Genomic DNA, 17435 nt, shown 5'->3' with positions numbered 1-17435 from the left:
ACCGTTCGCAGCACCCAACCGGGATTGTACCAAGATGCAAAGATTTCAAGAACAGAAATCGAATATTAAAAAAAAGAAAAAGAAAAGAAAAAGAAAAAGAAAAGGCTCCAAAAAAGGAGGTTAAGATGGGCGGCAGGCAAGCGGAGACGAGTAAAATGTCTTAAGCTGGGGACTACCGAGGCCGCCTTTTATTCTGCTGAGATGCCAAACCACTCTGGGAGATGATTAACAAAAGCTGGCGGTCGGGTGTGGCTGAGAAGCGATGGCGAGAGGCGAATGGCTGCAGCAGCGAGGCGTTTCTGGATGAGGGGAGAGTTCCAGCCAGTTAAGCAGAGGAACAGCTCAAGGAGAGGGTTGGAGATGGAAGAAGAGGAGATGAGGAGGAGAAGAGAGAGAGAGGAGGAAAAGGTAAGTAGAGTAAGGTGGTATTATGGAGGTTTGCCTGTCTCTGGCTGGAAGGCAAAGTACCGGGTACAAGGACCAGCTGCAGGCCTTTCTTAGGCACAGGCTCCCTTACAGCAGGCCCCGGGCAGATCAGGTCCGAGCGCTGCAGTGACAAGTGACTTGACTTTTTTTTCGGGGTGATCAAGGATGGCCTGAGGGACAAGTGATGATGGGGCCGAAAAGAAACAACAGCAGGGTTACCGCTGCTACAATTATGAACATGAAGATGGGAGACAACCTGAATCCTAGACTATTCTATTCCCACGACTATCTACACAGCTGAGAGACGACACCTGGATGGCCGCCTCAGGAGGTGCCCAAGCCTGCAACAGGACACAAAGGCCTATAAACTACTAGGTACTAAGACAACACAGCAGCAGGTACCGCTACCTGCTTGGCTGTCGCATACCCCTGGCCCATGGCGTCACTGGGGCGCCACGGGGCAGCAGATGGCGGCATCTGGCCCAGCGGGCTAACGAGACGCCAGCGCCGCTAGAGGCCGTGCAGAGGGTCGCAAACGCAAGCCACAGTGGATGCGCAGTTTTTGGCTGCATGGGATGCTGGGCTTGGAGCTGCTTTGGGCCGCCGTCTGCGATCGAGCGCAGCGATCTTGCTAAATCCATCGAATGCCTGCCTGTACGGAGCAATGGACGGTCCTAGCTAGCAGCAGCATTAGCTGGGAAAGGCAGCACACACACTCTCTGACAGTACAGTAGAGTAAGGGAGGCGATAGTTATATAAGACCGTATTCGCATGGCATATCATTGCCTTTTGTCCAAGTTCAAGCCACAGTTATTTTTATTTTTATACTCGGGAGCTACCAAGGCTTGTGGCGTTATAGCCTATAACTGTGCTGTAGATACCACCTTGCTTGTTGTGAGTGGGCAGCAGGGGATACAAACTTGCACGGCTCTTGTGTTGATATTCCATGACGCGACTATGAGCACAGAGAGCAGAGCCTGCATAAGAATCTTTATGCATGGACCGGATTGCATCACAAACCAATCATTCATTCACAAATATGGATTTATACCCGTTTGAACGTATCTCTGTGCCCATAGCTGTACTGTACTTGCAGTACTAGAGGCGCTTATACTTGTAGGTGGGTTGAGGCGTTGATGTGCAGCCAAGCGTTCTTCATCTTCGTCAACTGAAACGGCACAACAAGGCCCGCCTAGCTGATATTGAAACTTCCATCTTGTATACTATTCCGTATTGGACTGACACGGCAACTATCAAAATGCCCATCGACTGACTCTCCGACGAGGGAACCGCTAGCTCTAACGGAGCCCCAAAATACTAAGACAATGGATGGCGCTGAACTTTCGGTCCATACCGTCAGCAGCGCCCGTGTCCAAGGAGACCTAAACAAAACAACCCGCAGCAGGAAACAGCATAGGTATCGGTACCTGTACTTGCGCTACCACGCCAGCAGTGCTAGTGCTAGAGCTAGTGCCTGTTGCTGATAGCAGGAGGTGGCAAGGAGCCACAGCGTCCCAACCAGGCAAGTCGCATTGGGGGAAGCTCCCTACGAGTGCTGGTGCTAGCAGCCTAGGCCTGAATTCAATGTCGTTGATGCCACGCTTTCGACACCTTATTTCTCTGCACCTCCGCCATCACCAGAGAGCGACAAGAACTCGGCATGCCATTCTCATCCTTCCGTTGCATCCCGAGCTGCCAAAGTCGCAAATGACCACTGGGCCCGTCTGTACCGAACCACAAGCCGCGAATACCGCTCGCTCGCTCAATGCATGCAGAGGTCACGGCACAAGACAATACGAAACCCCTGTGGCCGTCGAATACGAGGCAAAAAGATGACCGCGTGTGGGTTGCTGCTCGTACGGGAAACGTGCTAGTAACCGCCCTCGGCCACAACGAGCGTGGCTCAATCGCCCAATGACGCGGAAGAGCCCAGCGCACGTCGCTCTGCGCTGTCTGGGGCCTTGACGATTTTGACGGCCGTGGACCCATGGCCAGCTGTGGCCAGAGCTGCATCGGACGTGTGTCCACCCACACACGCACATTCGCTTCGGCCTGCGCTATGCCGCTCGGGGCATGTATCATGGATTGGCCTGGACGACTAGCCTCACCCAACTGATGTACGATACGAAGAGGACAGGATCACGCGGTTAAAGAGCAAGAGAACGCGAGAGTACGGGAGAGATAAGCAGAGAGCAGGAATATCGAGGGCGATGCCTGGTCTAGCGGCAATGGGTGCCATTGCAATTGACAAACTCAAAATCGATGACAGACGCACAGTTCTTGCCAATGGCGATCCGCCAAAGCAAGACAGGACAAGACAACTCTGGGACGATCAGGGGAACACTCCAAGCTTTGTCACCTCTCTTCTCGCCTCGCACACCGGCAGCCCAAAAAAAAAAAAAAAAAAAGTTTCTCGGGTCCGTCCATGACGATGATAATTTTGGATGCACGGGAAAGCAGGGACCGGGGTTTGTGCTTGAGAGTGGGGATGGTGGCACCGCATGCCTGGCTTGGCCTGACCCGTTTGCCTTTATTCTTCTCTTTTCGCTGCCGTCTTCTGCTATGCCGCTCGATGATTCTCTGCCCCTGTCGACTCGATCGACACAAAGTACCTGCTACTCCGTATGAGCACGATTAACACCGGCGCAGCCGTACGAGCGGCACTCGTACTTGAGGACATGGCTCCGCTGATTTCAAAGGCAACGCCCGACACACATGCATCAGATACAACTGGGCTGTCAAATGCCCCAGAGACTTGACTACCTTGAATCCCTTCTTATTTGGCGGTTAAGGGCGATAGTTGGATGGGTTGCGAAACTGTTCAGTATCTATACTTAATCCGCGCATCTTGGCTGGTCGCATCGGAAACATACTGACCCCGCGCTGGCGCCCTTGATTTCGCTCACACCGATGAGCCACACTCAGCTCGTGGGCCCCATCGATCTTTATTCTGATTGACAAAATTACGAAACCGATCGCTTTTCCAGAAAGGTAACTACGTTGAGAAACGATGCCACCAAGCTGCCGTCTTATGTCAGCCGCTTTATACAACGCATTTCCTTACAGTACAATTCGGCTAAGCAGAGAACATGGATCGCAGCTTCATACCCATACGAAGCGTCGTGTATACTTCGTAAACCACCAACTTGTCGATATCTGTTCCCCGCAGTGGTCTTAAACCTGCCCAGTAGGTCCTATCTGCGAGCAGTTTGGCCTGGTCTCGGCAAAATAAACATGAGAGCGCCCCGCAACCCACGCGTCCTTACATACAGCCACAAAGTCCCAATACAGGATCCTGTTTTGGGAGGGTTGCTCTCTTGCATTGGCCAATTATGGGCAGCCCCCACGGTTCGTCTTCCCCTCACCCCAACCTCCCTCACCAACCTCCTATATGCGTAGCCTCCCTAAAGGGAAAAAGATATGATTTTGTGAGTCGAGGCACTATCTTGCAAGCTTGCTGTAGGATTCTGAATTCTGGCGGTGGACCAAAGGCAGCCTGGTAGCCCAAATCACCCTGCTGGAGTAAGACTATGTCGGATGTCACGGCGCTGGCTCCTCTGAGTTGATCGGCGTTGATAAGCGGTCGACCCGGGACCGCGCCGTCAAATCATATCATACGATGCACTTCACTCGAGCACGCTGTGGGGAGTTTATGCGCATGCGGCAGGTGATTCTATGTATTGAATAATCCTTGAGGACAAAGACGAAATTCTCGCCCAAAATCCAGCATGGTGGATCACCGTCTGTCGTATTGATTTACTCGATCCTTGGCACCCGTATGCCAAGGTAGAAAAAGTTGTTGCAGCATCTTGGGGAGGAAAAAAAAAATCCCATCAAAAATGGCGTATCAGTAATACTCTGCAAGTCCTCGGTAGAGTGACTGCGACTTTCAACAAAAGCATATGAAATTGAAATATCTTCGGCTATCTGAGGTCAAAGGATGACGCCTCGTTTGCCGATCTAGAGGTCAATAATGATCGACAAGCTAGGAGGATGGATCTTTGTTATTGGGAGCATCCGCGCCGGGTGTTTCAAAGGGCGACATCTGCCAATTGCCATGTGAACGGCAGACGCTTGAGCCACTTGGATCGAGAAATTTTTTCCCCTCGCGCGTACAAGTGTGAGGTGGAGGAAAAGCTCCATGTTTCTACATATTGTGATCTATAACGCTTTGTATGGTGGGTTATGGCTCCATACCGTTTCATGCCACACTTGTTGGCACCATCACATCACATCACATTTCCTGCTTGTACATACAGCTAGGTGCGGTGACCAATTGGCTAACTACAATGGCCGTTCGAAGATTCGATTCTAAGAAAGCTGTATACCCACTGAACAATGCTAGCGCTGCTGCTGCTGATACAGGCTAAAACGAAGCTCCGTGACTGGCGGGCCAGAATTGTTAAAAGTATGGAGCAGCCCTAATGGAGACGCGCGCCCATTGAGCCGGAGCAAATGGTTCGAGTCAGTCTATTATCAATCTTTCGATTCCATTGGATTTGGGCTTCCCGTTGGCTGTGAGTGAATATTCTGAGTGCGCGTGCTCAACTGGGGCAATAGAAGAAAAATGCCGTCATTGTTGTATGTGCTGGAGACCAAAATTTGAAAGAGAAGTGGCAGTCCTATTTACTGCCATGATTTCTTTCTGAGTCTTGACCCCTTGCTTTTGAGGTAGTGATACTCAATCTCCCCTTGATCACATATCATACTGTATGCGTCCGACTCGTGCTCGGTGGCTTGGCTTCAGCTGGCAACAAGAGCGGCCGAATCTACGAAAAAGCTTCTAATAGCTCAAAGCTTCAAGTGTGAGCTTTCCCCTTATTACTATGCGGAATTGCAAAGGAGTCCACCGACGAGGCTTGCCCGCTCCAGGGTCCATCCCTAACGTGCGCAAAGTCTAAAGCAGAGGGACCCCATAGACAGCAAATGGTAGTTTAGTCTGCGAATCTCGGGGCTGAGGTTCCTTCGCGCCGCGCGCCGAATCGGCGCCCGCGAATACGAGAAACCGCTTGGCTATCGACGGTGAAGGCCTACTCTAATTTGCGGTAGCGCCGTGAATAGAGGGCATTTCAGCTGAGTTGGACAAAACCTTGGACAGCAACTGAGGCCCGATATTTACAATTATGGCTTTCTGACCCGGTGAAAAGGACGAATATGGAGGATATGTTGTTTGGCACTGGAGCTAATGAGGGCAGTTGACGGCACCGAAAAGGTAAAATGGCGTGTAGTTGCCGGATTGAGAATCGAGACTCGTATCCCCTTGTTCAAGTAGGATTTTCGTAAGATGCAAGGAGGGTCGAGAATCCGAAAAAAAGGGGGATGAAGTGAGATCTGATAACCTCGGAGGCTTAGCAATTAGATCGTTGATCAGCGATCAAAAACGAGGAAATTTTTTGCCTCTTGTAACGCTTGATAGGGTCGCTAGAGGCGGACAGGGTGGTTTAAAAAAAGAAAAATCGCCGTCGGCTTGCAGAAAAATATGGGGATCTTTTATGCTTGAGAGAATCTGGAGCTGTAAATACGAAAGTATTGGTAACTTGTGTAGATGTCAAGCTCGGTTTGATGCGAGTTGGAGATTTTAAGGTGAAGTTGACAGGGTTTGTTTTGGTGGTGGTGGCTGATGAGGCTTGCCTTTTTATACTGCTTCACACGTGGGATGAATTGGTGGAAGTGGTGAGTCGGCTTGAACCTTGAAACGCTTAAGAGCACGTTTGTGTATGAATGGTCAATATGACACTGAAGATTTGCAAAAATATGTCAAGGAAACTACATGAGCGATTTTATTGAATTCATGCCAATTCTTTTGCTACTTTGCACTGTTAAACTAGCATCAGGCAATCGTAGTTTTAGTGAGGCTTGCTATAATCGTAGTAATATAGTAGGATATACTCACTGAAGGGAAACCCCGTGATATATCCCCGGAGCATCTTCGGCCCCGAATCTGCTAACAAACCCTCCGGCTACGCGCGGCATCGCATCGCATCGCATCGCATTTGCATTGCATCATCTATTCTTATCTGAGTCTTTCATTTTTGCTGTTTCTGCGACCACGACAACAACGTCCATTCGGTCCTGCTGGTGAAACCTGCAATTCGAAACTTGAATATACAAAGAATTGGTGTGTTTGCTTCTTTATTTGCTTGCTTGTCTTACTGTGCGCTTTGACTCAACTCTTACTTGATTACCCCAGATATCGCCCTCCTCCGATGCGGGTCGTTGCATGTGACTGGTTGCGATAGACGGACCTTGTGTCTGAACAACTCCTTGCTTTGCGCACACCGACTATTGCGTTGCAATTGGACGCCGAGACGAGATACCAGTACCACCAGCATCGATACAAGAGATAGAACTGCCGTTATCGCATACGCATATACAAAAACGCCGCCGCCATGGGCGCAATATCACTCCCCATCAAGGCCCTTGGCCCTCCTCAGCCTCATCCTCCCCGTCGTCGCCGCCTCTCCTCCAGCCTCATGGCATTTGTCCTCCTCCTCGCCGTGGCGCTCTTCTACGCGCTCGTCTCCCTCGGCGGAGGGCCATGCACCGCCGGCGCAACCTGCTACCGCGGTTACCAGTCATTCTTCAGCTTCGACGCCGGCGACGAGAATCACGCTGCCTGGATGGCTGACATCCCGGATGATGTGCACATTACGAGCCTGAGCATTCCAGGCACGCACGATACCATGACGTACGAGATTGGGTCGGAGCAGCTGCAGTGCCAGAACTGGAATCTGACCATGCAGTTGGAGAGCGGGCTGCGATATGTGGATATACGGGCGAGGTTGCGGGATGATGAGTTGCATATTTATCATGCGAATGGGTATACGGGGTTTAGCTACGAGCAGGTACTGTTGGATATGTTTGCCTTTTTGGATAAGAATCCCTCGGAGGCGATTCTCATGCGGCTGAAAGAAGAGGGCAGCCCTATTGGCCCGCATAACACAATCTCCTTTGAAGACGCCTTCAACTACCATCACTATGCGGCTCCTCTTACTGCGCCGGGATCCGAGAAGCATCTTCATAAATATGATTTCGCTGCTCCTATCCCTACACTGGGTGCTCTGCGCTCTAAAATCTTCATCTTGCAAAATTTCGACTCTCGCGGTGGACCTTACGGCCTGCAGTGGGAAGGCCCCGAAATGGTCCTCGAGGATCTCTGGATCATCCCAGACGTGTACCACCTCTCTGATAAATGGAACGCCATCCGTGATGCACTTGAAAACGCTGCTTTGGCACCAGACGACAACCGCTTCCTCTATCTGGCGCATACATCCGCCTCTGTGGGAGTTTTGCCCATTGAAGCTGCGGCCGGGCCCATGAATAGGACGATTCAAGGCATGAATGACATGACGGGGCAGTATCTCGAGGATGCGTCCGGCAATGTCGACGAGGCGAGAGTCGGCGTGGTGATTATTGATTTTCCGGGGAGGCAGCTGATTGGCACGATTTTGAAGTGGAATGTCTGGCTGAGGGAGAGGAATTGATTGGGGTATTGTACTACTACTACTACTACTACTATGGCTGGTATTTGTGCAGTTGGACACTTTTTGCATTCTTTCACTGAGACATGGCGTTTATTGATTTGGATATACATACTACGGACTACAATTACTACATAGGACGAACTTCATAGGCAGCATTGGAACTGAACTAGACGCATCAAGGATTGGAATTTAACGCAATTTTTGTTTAACTTTTTACTTGAATAATGCCCAACATAACTCATATATATACTCATACGCACATACATACATGCCATCTTTCTAGATACATTTGTTTGATTCATTCTCCCCCACCAACCATCCTATCCGTCCGCCCACCAAAGCCGTCCTCCCATCTCTCCATGCTAGACTATATACATGCAAATGATAGCACCATTAACTCGCCGAAATAAAGAACGCTCAGTTACACTTCCAAACGAGAGGGTGGTATGAATAACTCCATATGTCTCCAAGCCATCCATATGTCCCAACGTATGTCCCTTAGATATCCCTTGAATAAACAAAAAAGAAAGAAAAGGAAATCGCCTCTGCCCACTATCCAGAAAACATCTCTTCCTGACCTAATTCCTCCATTTCATATTTTTTTCCCCTGCTAATGCCGTCTCAGTTGTTCTTGACTCCGCATAGACTTTTTGCTCTTGACGCTCCGTAACCCTGGTGTTCCTGATCTGCTCACCGGAGGACTGTTTTCGTTACTGGCGCTGGTGCCGAAACTCTCGATGCGATCTACCATTTGCAGCACTCTCGTCTTGGGACGCTCAAACGTCATGGCTTCGGCCGTATACACGCTCGCTGATCTAGCAAATGACACATCTGTTGCGACAGAAAGCGGCCTTTCACTCCTGTCGTCTCGGTCGCTCCTCTCCTCATAATCGTCCTGGTTGATTCTTAGGAAGCCGTCGTCTCGATCTCTCTCATCTACAGGTACACCGCCGCCTTCGTCATCCAGATGAGAGCTGAGCTTGCTGGCGCTACGAAGCGAAGGATCGATTTGCGATGATCTCTTATCCATATCAACGAGCTCTGCCGTCTGGGGCATATGGAGAGGCATTCTTTCGTCGGTACTCGTTCCATCGTCAAAATCCTCGCCATTCACAACGCGAAGGCGCTCTTTGGGAACTGTAAACATGACTTGCACGAGGCGGTTCTCCACAGCTCTTTCAATGTCCCAGTCGTTTTCTCTCCCCGCAGAACTGCCAGCCTCCGCACCTTCCCAGTCTTGGCGGCCTTGCTTCCTTCTAAGAATTTCGCTGCCTATGGCTGTGAGTGGCGTCTCATAATCGTTGCTCAGCATGTCCGTCGATATCTCTCTCGGAGGAGACCTGTCTCTGGGAGATAATAAGTCGCCTGAATTAGATTCTGAGCCAGAGAAGACGCGTCTCAAAGAACCTAGCCAATTCCGTCGAGGCTTGAATTTTGACGGTGAGCTGGGTGGCTCGTCGTCGTCGAATGGACTTTGAGGCGTGGAACGGCCGAGTGCCAACAGGTTGGGACCTTCTGCCTGTAAAGCGCCAAACCCTGATTTTGCTGTGTTGTAGCTGCTCGAAGAGGAACTACCAGGTTTGCCTGGCTCGGTGGTAGCCGATGATGCACCCCCAAAAGCACTGGCGACAATCGCAGACCATCGACCGGAACTGGATCGTCCCAAGCCATCTCCTCCACTGCGATTCGATTCCGATAAAGCGGAATCGGTACGGAGATCATCCTCTCGCATGCCAGTCGAACGCTGGGAGCTTCGCCTCATGGGAGACCCGCGACCTTGGCGTGTGCTATTATACCTCGCCAACATCGCATCGGCAGCATCAACATCAGAAACCCAATCCTGCACGTCGGGATCGTGTTGAAATGAGCTATCAGGGTTTGGATCAGCGGTGCTCTGGCCAGGAGGCGGTGGCTGGAACACTGGGAGAGCCCCTGAAGCCATGGCAACGGTTGGTGTGAGGAATGGATCAGAGTATGCTTCCGAGGTGGGCGTAGTGACTTCGTTAGGGTGAACATGCTGATGAGCCAAGTCTTCTTCCTCATCCTCCATGATAGGGTGGATTTGGCCAGGAGTAGGCATAAAGTTATTCTGGGCGTTCGCCGGCATATAACCGCCACGAATCTGCCTAGATACTGGCTTTCTCGCAACTCCAGGTACGACCGGAGCATAGCCGCCATATGAGCCGCGCATGCCCTCATACCCGAGAGACCGATCATCTCCACCAAGTTGATACTGATCTTGGCCATTGGAATACCAGCTGCGATAGCCCCAAGGAAAGTTGTCGTCTCGCTGGGCCATCTCGGACGTATCGTGGACAAACATGCTCGCGTCCTGGGCCATGGCCCTGATCGTCTCTTCGCGAGCAGCTCTCCTCCTTTGTCTCTTACGCCAACAGACACAGCCGACGATAGCCAAGATGATAAGGAGAGCTCCACCGCTGATACCAAAACCAAGACTCAATCCTAGGATTTTTGACTTGGCCGCATCACTTGGTGAGCTGGAGGCACTGCTGCCGCTTGGACTCTGACCAGGGGTCTTGCCGGCCGAAGGATTGCTGTAGCTGGTCGACCATGTCATGTCGGTCAGGTTCAAGAACTGCGGCGCAGTGGTGACGCTGGATTGTCGCTTTACTTTGCTCGAAGAGCTGGAACCGCCAATCTGCCACCCTCCATATGCCATCATGATGTTTCCTGGCAAGATGGCCGCACCATGCCCATAAATGCCACTGCCTCCAAATGCAGGCTGCTGTTTCGGTACTGTCCATTTCCAAGAGCTATATGCTTCGCTCATCTCCAACACTAAAAGTTGTGGATCCGCCGCAGTATTCACATCGCCGACCCAGCCTCCCATAACGATAATTGAGTTTCCATCTGCGCTCAGGGTAGCTGTGTGGCCAGATCTGCTGTCAACACCGTCGGTATTATCGGTTGGCTGCTGAACATTGACATAGGACCAGGATTCCTCGGGGAGACTCCACACAGCAGCGGTGCTCATGTTGATGAAGGCTTGTTGGGTATGGCCACCAATGACAACATACGCGGTCTGCTGTGTGACGGTGCCAGAGTTATTGCTCATTGAGCTCTGCAACGCGGTGAGGGTAAATCCAGCAATGGGCGTCTTAGGCCCGGTGCTTGACGTTGTGCCTTGAACGTAGGATTTTGACGAAGGGCTGCTGTCGGTTGGGGTAAGAGTCATCATACTCTTGGTATAATCCGCCTCAGACTGCCAATCCGTCGTGTTGTCCGAGGGCGTTTCGCACATGCCGCCATAATTATATATTGTCGGCTCTTCCAGCGAAGGGGCCAGTGTCGCTGAAAAAGCAATTGTTCCGCCAAGGAAATATGGCCCTCTTGAATCACTCTGCTTCAATTTACCCAACGTGGTCGCCTGCTTTACCCATGTTGCATTACCACTGCCTGCCTCGTCGAGGGTCCAGACGTTTCCTGGTCCTTGATCGCATGCTCCGGCATATGCCAGTATTGAACCATCTTCTGTTCTTACTGCGCCGAATGCCGCATTCGCTGCATTACTTCCGCCCAAGAAAGGCAAATATGTTGTTACAAGATTCAGCTTTGTGTCTGCGCCAACCGTGCTTGAAATGTTGAGCGATAGGAACTGCACGTGGTCGTCGCTGTCTTGGGTAAAGATGTAGGCCACGTCCGATCCTTGACATGCGCTCTTGTTGAAGCACACATCAGGCGTAAAGATCTGTGTGGGGTTATAAGGAAAGGTATGCGCAGTGGCCACCAACGGAGCTCCCAAGAGCAGCGCCGCTGTCCATAATCGGCGCAAAGGTGGCGCCAGTCGTGGTGTTGCGCGATGCTGCTGCGCGCGTCCGCGAGCAGATGCCTCTGGTAGCACGGCCATTGATCGATTTCGCCTCGAGATACCGTTTCGCTCCTCGAATTGTTTTTTGGTGTTTTCGTTAGAGTTCGATTGCCTTGTTCGTTTTGTCGATCATATCATCGTGGCATGTCGATCCTTTGCAGGCTTGTCGCAATCGTGACTCTTGGCTTCTTTGTCTGGCGTTTTCAACCTGCCGTATACTTTGTCTCGTCGCCTTTTAGAATCGCATCCACCGTCTTAGCCAAATGGCGGCGCTGGAAGCTCTTTCTCCCCACAACGGTCAGTGCTTCGTACGTGTGGTACGTGTAGTAGTGATGGCGATGAAGCCAAACGTGGCGGCCAATCGCCCCTCTCCCGCAAAAGAAGCTTGGAAATATAGCTACAGAATAAGGGGAAACAAAGTCAAATAAAAAAGAACACAGTAGAACCGATCCAGAAGAAATAAGCCTTTATTGCTTCAGCGCAACGCGACGCAGCGTCCAAGAGACAAGCTTGAAAGAAGCTCTGCGCCAAAACGGCCGCGAAGAAAAGCGAAGCCAAAAGCCAACAAAACAAGCAAAGACGACGCAGGGACCTGGACCAGCTTTGGCGGGCACAAAACACAAAAAGGCACCAAAGCGGTGGGATGCACCCCGGCAATTAGCGTCAAGAAACAGAAGGAAGGCGCAGCAGCGGGTGGTGATTGACAGATTCGGAATCGTCCAAACAAGGGGGCAGGCGCGATAAAGGCGGAGGGAAAGAGCTAACATGGTAGCAAGGCCAGGCGGGCTGCAGGCGGCCGTGGTTGCCGTGGTTGGACATGCACGAGGGCCTTAGCCGCTGACAGGCAGGCTGCCATACGGTAGGTACGACTGACGGGCAGCTGTCTAATAGCGTCGTATACAGCATCAATTATACATATGTCTGTCAAATTACGCTTAACATTGACACCGCAAGTGTCTGCTTCAACTTTATTTTTACAGCCTTGATTGAATCTAATACATGCAAAAAAAGTCAACCCTACATATCTGATGCTTCCATTACAGTCATCACTACGTGTTGCACTTCGTATCTATCTATACTAATGATGGCTCAATTTCCCTTGCATCCCCACCACCCCGTTTTGTTGTCGTCGCCTGTTCGGCCACCGTTGCCGGGAGCAACCAAAGCTTGGCCTCGCCACGGCTCTAGCGGGAAGGGGACCCGAGCTTTTTTTGGGGCTCCATATAGCCGCTACTAGGTAAGCCAACTGCTGTTTTGGGCGAATCTTAGCCCAGCCACCTATTACGGACAAGGACATGTGATGCTGCGAGGGGCTGGGGAAAGAGCTGCGTGTATTACAGCAGACGCTGGTGCAGAGCGATTGCGCATGATAAAACAGGCTTTGCAGCGAATAGATGGATGGACTATGATTAGATGGTAAATAATGATGGCTGGGAAAGCTGGCAGCTTATGCCATTGGTTGAGCCTTGCATATCATATTTTGCTAATGTGTGTCACGCTGCTTGTTGTTTCTTCATATGTTGCTCCATCCATCCAGGTATTGCTTTGTAGTACGAGTCTATTTCAGCACACGCATATTTATGTACTTGTATCAGCAGCCTGTTCACTCGCTTCCCCAGCTCGCCTACTGTACAGTTGCATTCGGCATGATAGGTCCATGCCGCCCTGACTTGCACCACCACTATCGCACCAGGCTCCACCTGTTTCTTGGCCTGGGAAATGACAGAGACCCGCGCCACCGTCAACCACCGTCCACTAGTAAGAATTGGGGGCGGCAAAAAGAGACACTCAATAAAAACGAGCAAGCAAGCAGCATCCGACAAAACTGGTAGCGCATAAAGCCAAAGGCTCCCTCATCCGAGACAATTCATCTTGTTCTCTATTACTATGAGTACTTCTATTTGACATTACAAAAACGCAGCATTAATGTTAAAAAAAAAAAAAAAAAAAAAGGTAGGAAAAAGATGCAAATAGCCTGTGTGTCCTGGCCAGTGGTAATACAACAACAAATGCCATTCATCTAATTCTAGGCTCCACCTCAAGTCGTGTTCCTTCAAAAGCTGATATCATATTCAAGTCCATAAGACCAATAACACGTTATCCCGTAAACAAGATGATATTTCTCTGTCTCCTTCTTCTCGTTCCTCCATTAAAACCACCATATATATATAACGATATTAAAGAAAAAAGCCAGCTATACGGCAGGCAGAATAAAAATAGAGGGGGTATCACGTAACAAGCCGCCTTAATAGTAAATCTTTTCGTCCCAAATAGGAGGTCGGGCTCCCTCAGCGTCCCACGTAACGTGGTTCTTCTCATCCAGCACTGCGCCCTCATCTGTGATTGGAATCACCTTGCTAGAAGCAGCAACCTCAACCTTTGACAGGCCCGCGGGGTCTGATGGGATCCAAAGAATTGGCGCCCTGCTCGATACAGATGGTGGCAGGTATGCCTCAGCTACAATCTCTTCAGGGTATTCGATTGGTTCCGCAAAGTGTTTTTCGCAAGTAAACCATTCGCGCAGTGTCGCGTAGTCGGCGTAGATCCAGGGCTTGAAGAATCTGATAATAAAGTTGCCCTTGTTGGCAGGAGCTTTCGGCGCTACCTTGGTGCCAGGTGCCTTGCTTACGGTGTCCTCGTGAGACAATTCGTTGGTGGTCAGGCCTTCCTCGGCGCTGTTGGTACCCTCATTGCCAGCGGCGATACGTGCCAGGATGGCTTCCTCTTCAGCCTGAAGGCTGCGTGGCAAGCCGTAGAGGAGAGGATCAAGTGTTCTTGACAACGTAATGTGGAATAGGATGGTGAAGGCCAGGAAAATGGCCATAAGGACAGCAGGCCCAACGGCCTTGGAACAAGCAAACAGACCAACCATACAGATCTCGGCCAGGTAAATACCAGAAAACAGCTGCTTGAGAGCACGGGGATAAATCAGGCCGTGCGTATCGATCTGGGTTTCCGTAACAAACAGGATATTGTATCGGTATGCCAGATAGAACAGGCCCATGCCAATGGATGACCAGAACAAGATCAAAGGAGCGATAACCGAGTATGTAATGCCTAAAAGATAGGGTGTTAGTAGACGTTAAAGCTTATTAGGGGTATAAGGAAGAGAACATACTGATTACAGCAATGTTGGTGTAAACAGGGAGAACGCTGCCCCAAGAAATGGCACTGAGGCTGGTCCACTTCTTGTACATGGCTCGAGGCGTCTTGGCCAAGAGTTTGTACAAAAGTGTAAAGACAAAGAAACCAACAACTTGGGTAACAACGCTAGTGGCAATAGTGAGACCTTGGACGATGAAGTAAGAAATGTAAAAATTAGATGCCGTTGGTAGAGCCCCGGAGAGAATGGTGAAGACTTGTCCCGGCTGTTGAGCAATCTGAACAAGAGCTGTCGAGGCTGCGTTGGTCAAAGTTTGGATCAAGAACACCTGGATGAGCTGGAAGAAAAAATACGAATTCTGAGTGAACAGCTCAACACGGGACTGAGATACTTCGCCAGAGAGTCTGGCACACAGTCGCATAATGACGGGAACCAACGACATGAGGATAGAGAGAGCCACTGCTGGGAGTAAACCAGACACGACTCCAAGAATAGGCTATCTTCTGATTAGCACATGCCACAATAGGGGCAAACGGTATATCTCTTGTGTTCTAAAGTTGCTTACCTTGGGAATATCTGCAATCCAAGTCAAGCCTGGAATAGTCTTCAACGTATTTACCTGGGCGATCAAACCAACAATACCGACGGGAATAGCCCAGAAGATGATGAGAGCGGCGATGAAAGCGTACACTGCGTATCGGCGAATAATGACCTGCCACCAAGGGAGGGTCAAACTCTTCCAGACAATTTCTCCAGGCTGGACTCCAATGGCCTTGGGGTCCATGTGCAGGGCTTGGTGATGAGTGACGGACTGGTAGGCGAACTGGGCTTCACCCTGGGTCTCGAATTCGACAAACACAGCGCGGACCTTTTCGTAGTTGCCAGCTCGCCAATCGGCCTGAGCCTTTTCAATCTCGGGGACCAGTCGCTGCAGCTCAGAGCGGCTCCATTCGATAGTGTCGACCTTTTCGCCAATGAGACCAAGGAGGCCAAGACGGTGGTGCGGGCGTTTCTTGTCGGGAATCCAGCGGGAAGCAATATCACCAGTCTCAACATCGCCATCTTCGGTATTGGCAGATGCAGGGCCTTCAGGCTGGGGTTCTCCGCCCTCCTTCAGAGCTTTAGCGCGAGCCTTGTTAACTTCTTTCAGGAGACTAATCTCGCCCTTTTCAAGCTTCATAGCTGCATCATCACGCTTCTCCACAAGTTCGTCGAGTTCATCCGTCTTGCCACAGACCCAGACGTTCTTGACCGCAGCGAACATGCTACGAATGCGCTCCTCGTTGTTGTACTCATCCGGGACCGAGGTGAAGAGAACAGTACGGGCAGAAATTCGCTTGGCATAGTACGGGTTGATGTGGTGAGCTTGTCGCAGGTTGATATAGAAGATGCATTCGCGCGTAATCATGTACATGAGAAAGCCATAGACGACCCAGCCAACAAAGGTATGGGCATAGAGATAGTTCTTGTGGGTGTTGATGTCGACATTGCTGTATGATAAAATCTCGAGCTGGGACAATCCCTTGCCTCCAGTGGCATTGACAGGAAAGAGAATAGGCCAGGTAATGAGAAGGCTGACAAAACAGATGACGAAGCAAATGCGCAGGTATCGAAGGAAGAGATAGGCGTCGAGACTCTGGTGGGTGAGAACATAGGAATCGGGGATCTTCCAGAAATCGGTAACCCAGGTCAGTAGATTGCTGCGTAGACTTGGTGTTCGCTCCCTATATGGCCGTCAATATTAACTCGAACTCCAGTCTTTCTACATAAAGGGGCGAGACTACTCACTCTTCTCTTAAAGACCCCAGGTATGTGCGCGGCGCATAGTAGCGCCGCTGTGATTTCCTAAGAAATAAGAAAATGATGATGTAGATGGCTGATACAACTAGTACAGGAATCAGGGTATCAACCATGCCTAATATCACACACAAGTTCAGTCAGCCACGAACTAAATCCATTTTCTTTTGTCTCCCGACGAAGCTTCAGCTTACCCCATGCCGACTCGGGTTGAGCGCCTTGGGCCGAACCTTGGTTGGAATCGGGAGCCAAGTTCTTGTCGAGCCAGCTGATAAAGTTGCCCATTTTGGCGTCGTACTCGCAGCCCTTGCCGCGCGCGTCCGCTGGTGCTCAAGCTGAAAGAGCCGGTATCAAAGATGTATCGTCGTCGTGACCGGCGTGGATAAAGAAGAAAGAAGGAAGATTGTGAAACCGAATTGAATGCCAAGTGCGATGTGCAAGCTAACAAGGGAGAGTGGGCAAGGCAAGGATTTTGAGATTCAAACAAGATTGCCAAGTGGAGAGAGAAGGCGGGAAAAGCAAGGCCAAGGAAAAGTACAAAAGTACTCTTGCATCAAATTTAGTAGATTGATCAACAATCGATCTCTCGATGGCGACGCAAGTCGAACAGGGAAGGCGAGTTCCGAGGTCCTCAGCGGCAGTGGGTGCCGGACGACAAGAGGTTAAACGCGTATTCTGTCGAAGAATGCACGAGCTGAGCTGTGCTCCCCTAGACTATACCCTTTTACTCCCTCTTGAACCACCGCTCGAGCTAGCCAACAGTTAGTGCATTTCATTCTCTTCCTCTTATCCCCTC

The 17435-nt window shown here is 50.6% G+C and overlaps 3 protein-coding genes across 3 annotated transcripts; 1 reads left to right on the top strand and 2 right to left on the bottom strand.

Moving 5' to 3' along the window:
• Window positions 1-6405: 6405 nt before the first annotated feature.
• Window positions 6406-8120, top strand: GGI43DRAFT_403049 (PLC-like phosphodiesterase). Its single transcript, XM_083205750.1, has 2 exons — window positions 6406-6544; window positions 6617-8120. Exon 2 carries the CDS (start codon window positions 6816-6818, stop codon window positions 7908-7910), a length of 1095 nt encoding a protein of 364 aa, XP_083061134.1. The 5' UTR covers window positions 6406-6544; window positions 6617-6815; the 3' UTR covers window positions 7911-8120.
• Window positions 8121-8215: 95 nt separating this feature from the next.
• GGI43DRAFT_356744 (uncharacterized protein) lies at window positions 8216-11890 on the bottom strand. The gene has a single exon (XM_083202327.1). The coding sequence runs from the start codon at window positions 11776-11778 to the stop codon at window positions 8521-8523; it is 3258 nt and encodes a 1085-aa protein (XP_083061133.1). The 5' UTR covers window positions 11779-11890; the 3' UTR covers window positions 8216-8520.
• Window positions 11891-13662: 1772 nt separating this feature from the next.
• Window positions 13663-17112, bottom strand: GGI43DRAFT_356787 (uncharacterized protein). Its single transcript, XM_083202328.1, has 5 exons — window positions 16834-17112; window positions 16631-16757; window positions 15408-16566; window positions 14858-15338; window positions 13663-14796 (listed from the first exon to the last, which is right to left on the bottom strand). The coding sequence occupies exons 1-5, from the start codon at window positions 16922-16924 to the stop codon at window positions 13985-13987; spliced, it is 2670 nt and encodes an 889-aa protein (XP_083061132.1). The 5' UTR covers window positions 16925-17112; the 3' UTR covers window positions 13663-13984.
• Between the last annotated feature and the right edge of the window lie 323 nt (window positions 17113-17435).

Source organism: Trichoderma evansii (genome assembly GCF_050947405.1).
Source record: "Trichoderma evansii strain SZMC 28006 chromosome Unknown GGI43scaffold_8, whole genome shotgun sequence".
Taxonomy (NCBI): Eukaryota; Fungi; Ascomycota; class Sordariomycetes; order Hypocreales; family Hypocreaceae; genus Trichoderma; species Trichoderma evansii.
The sequence above is the reverse complement of the archived record's forward strand: the minus strand, read 5'-3'. Positions and strand labels throughout refer to the sequence as shown.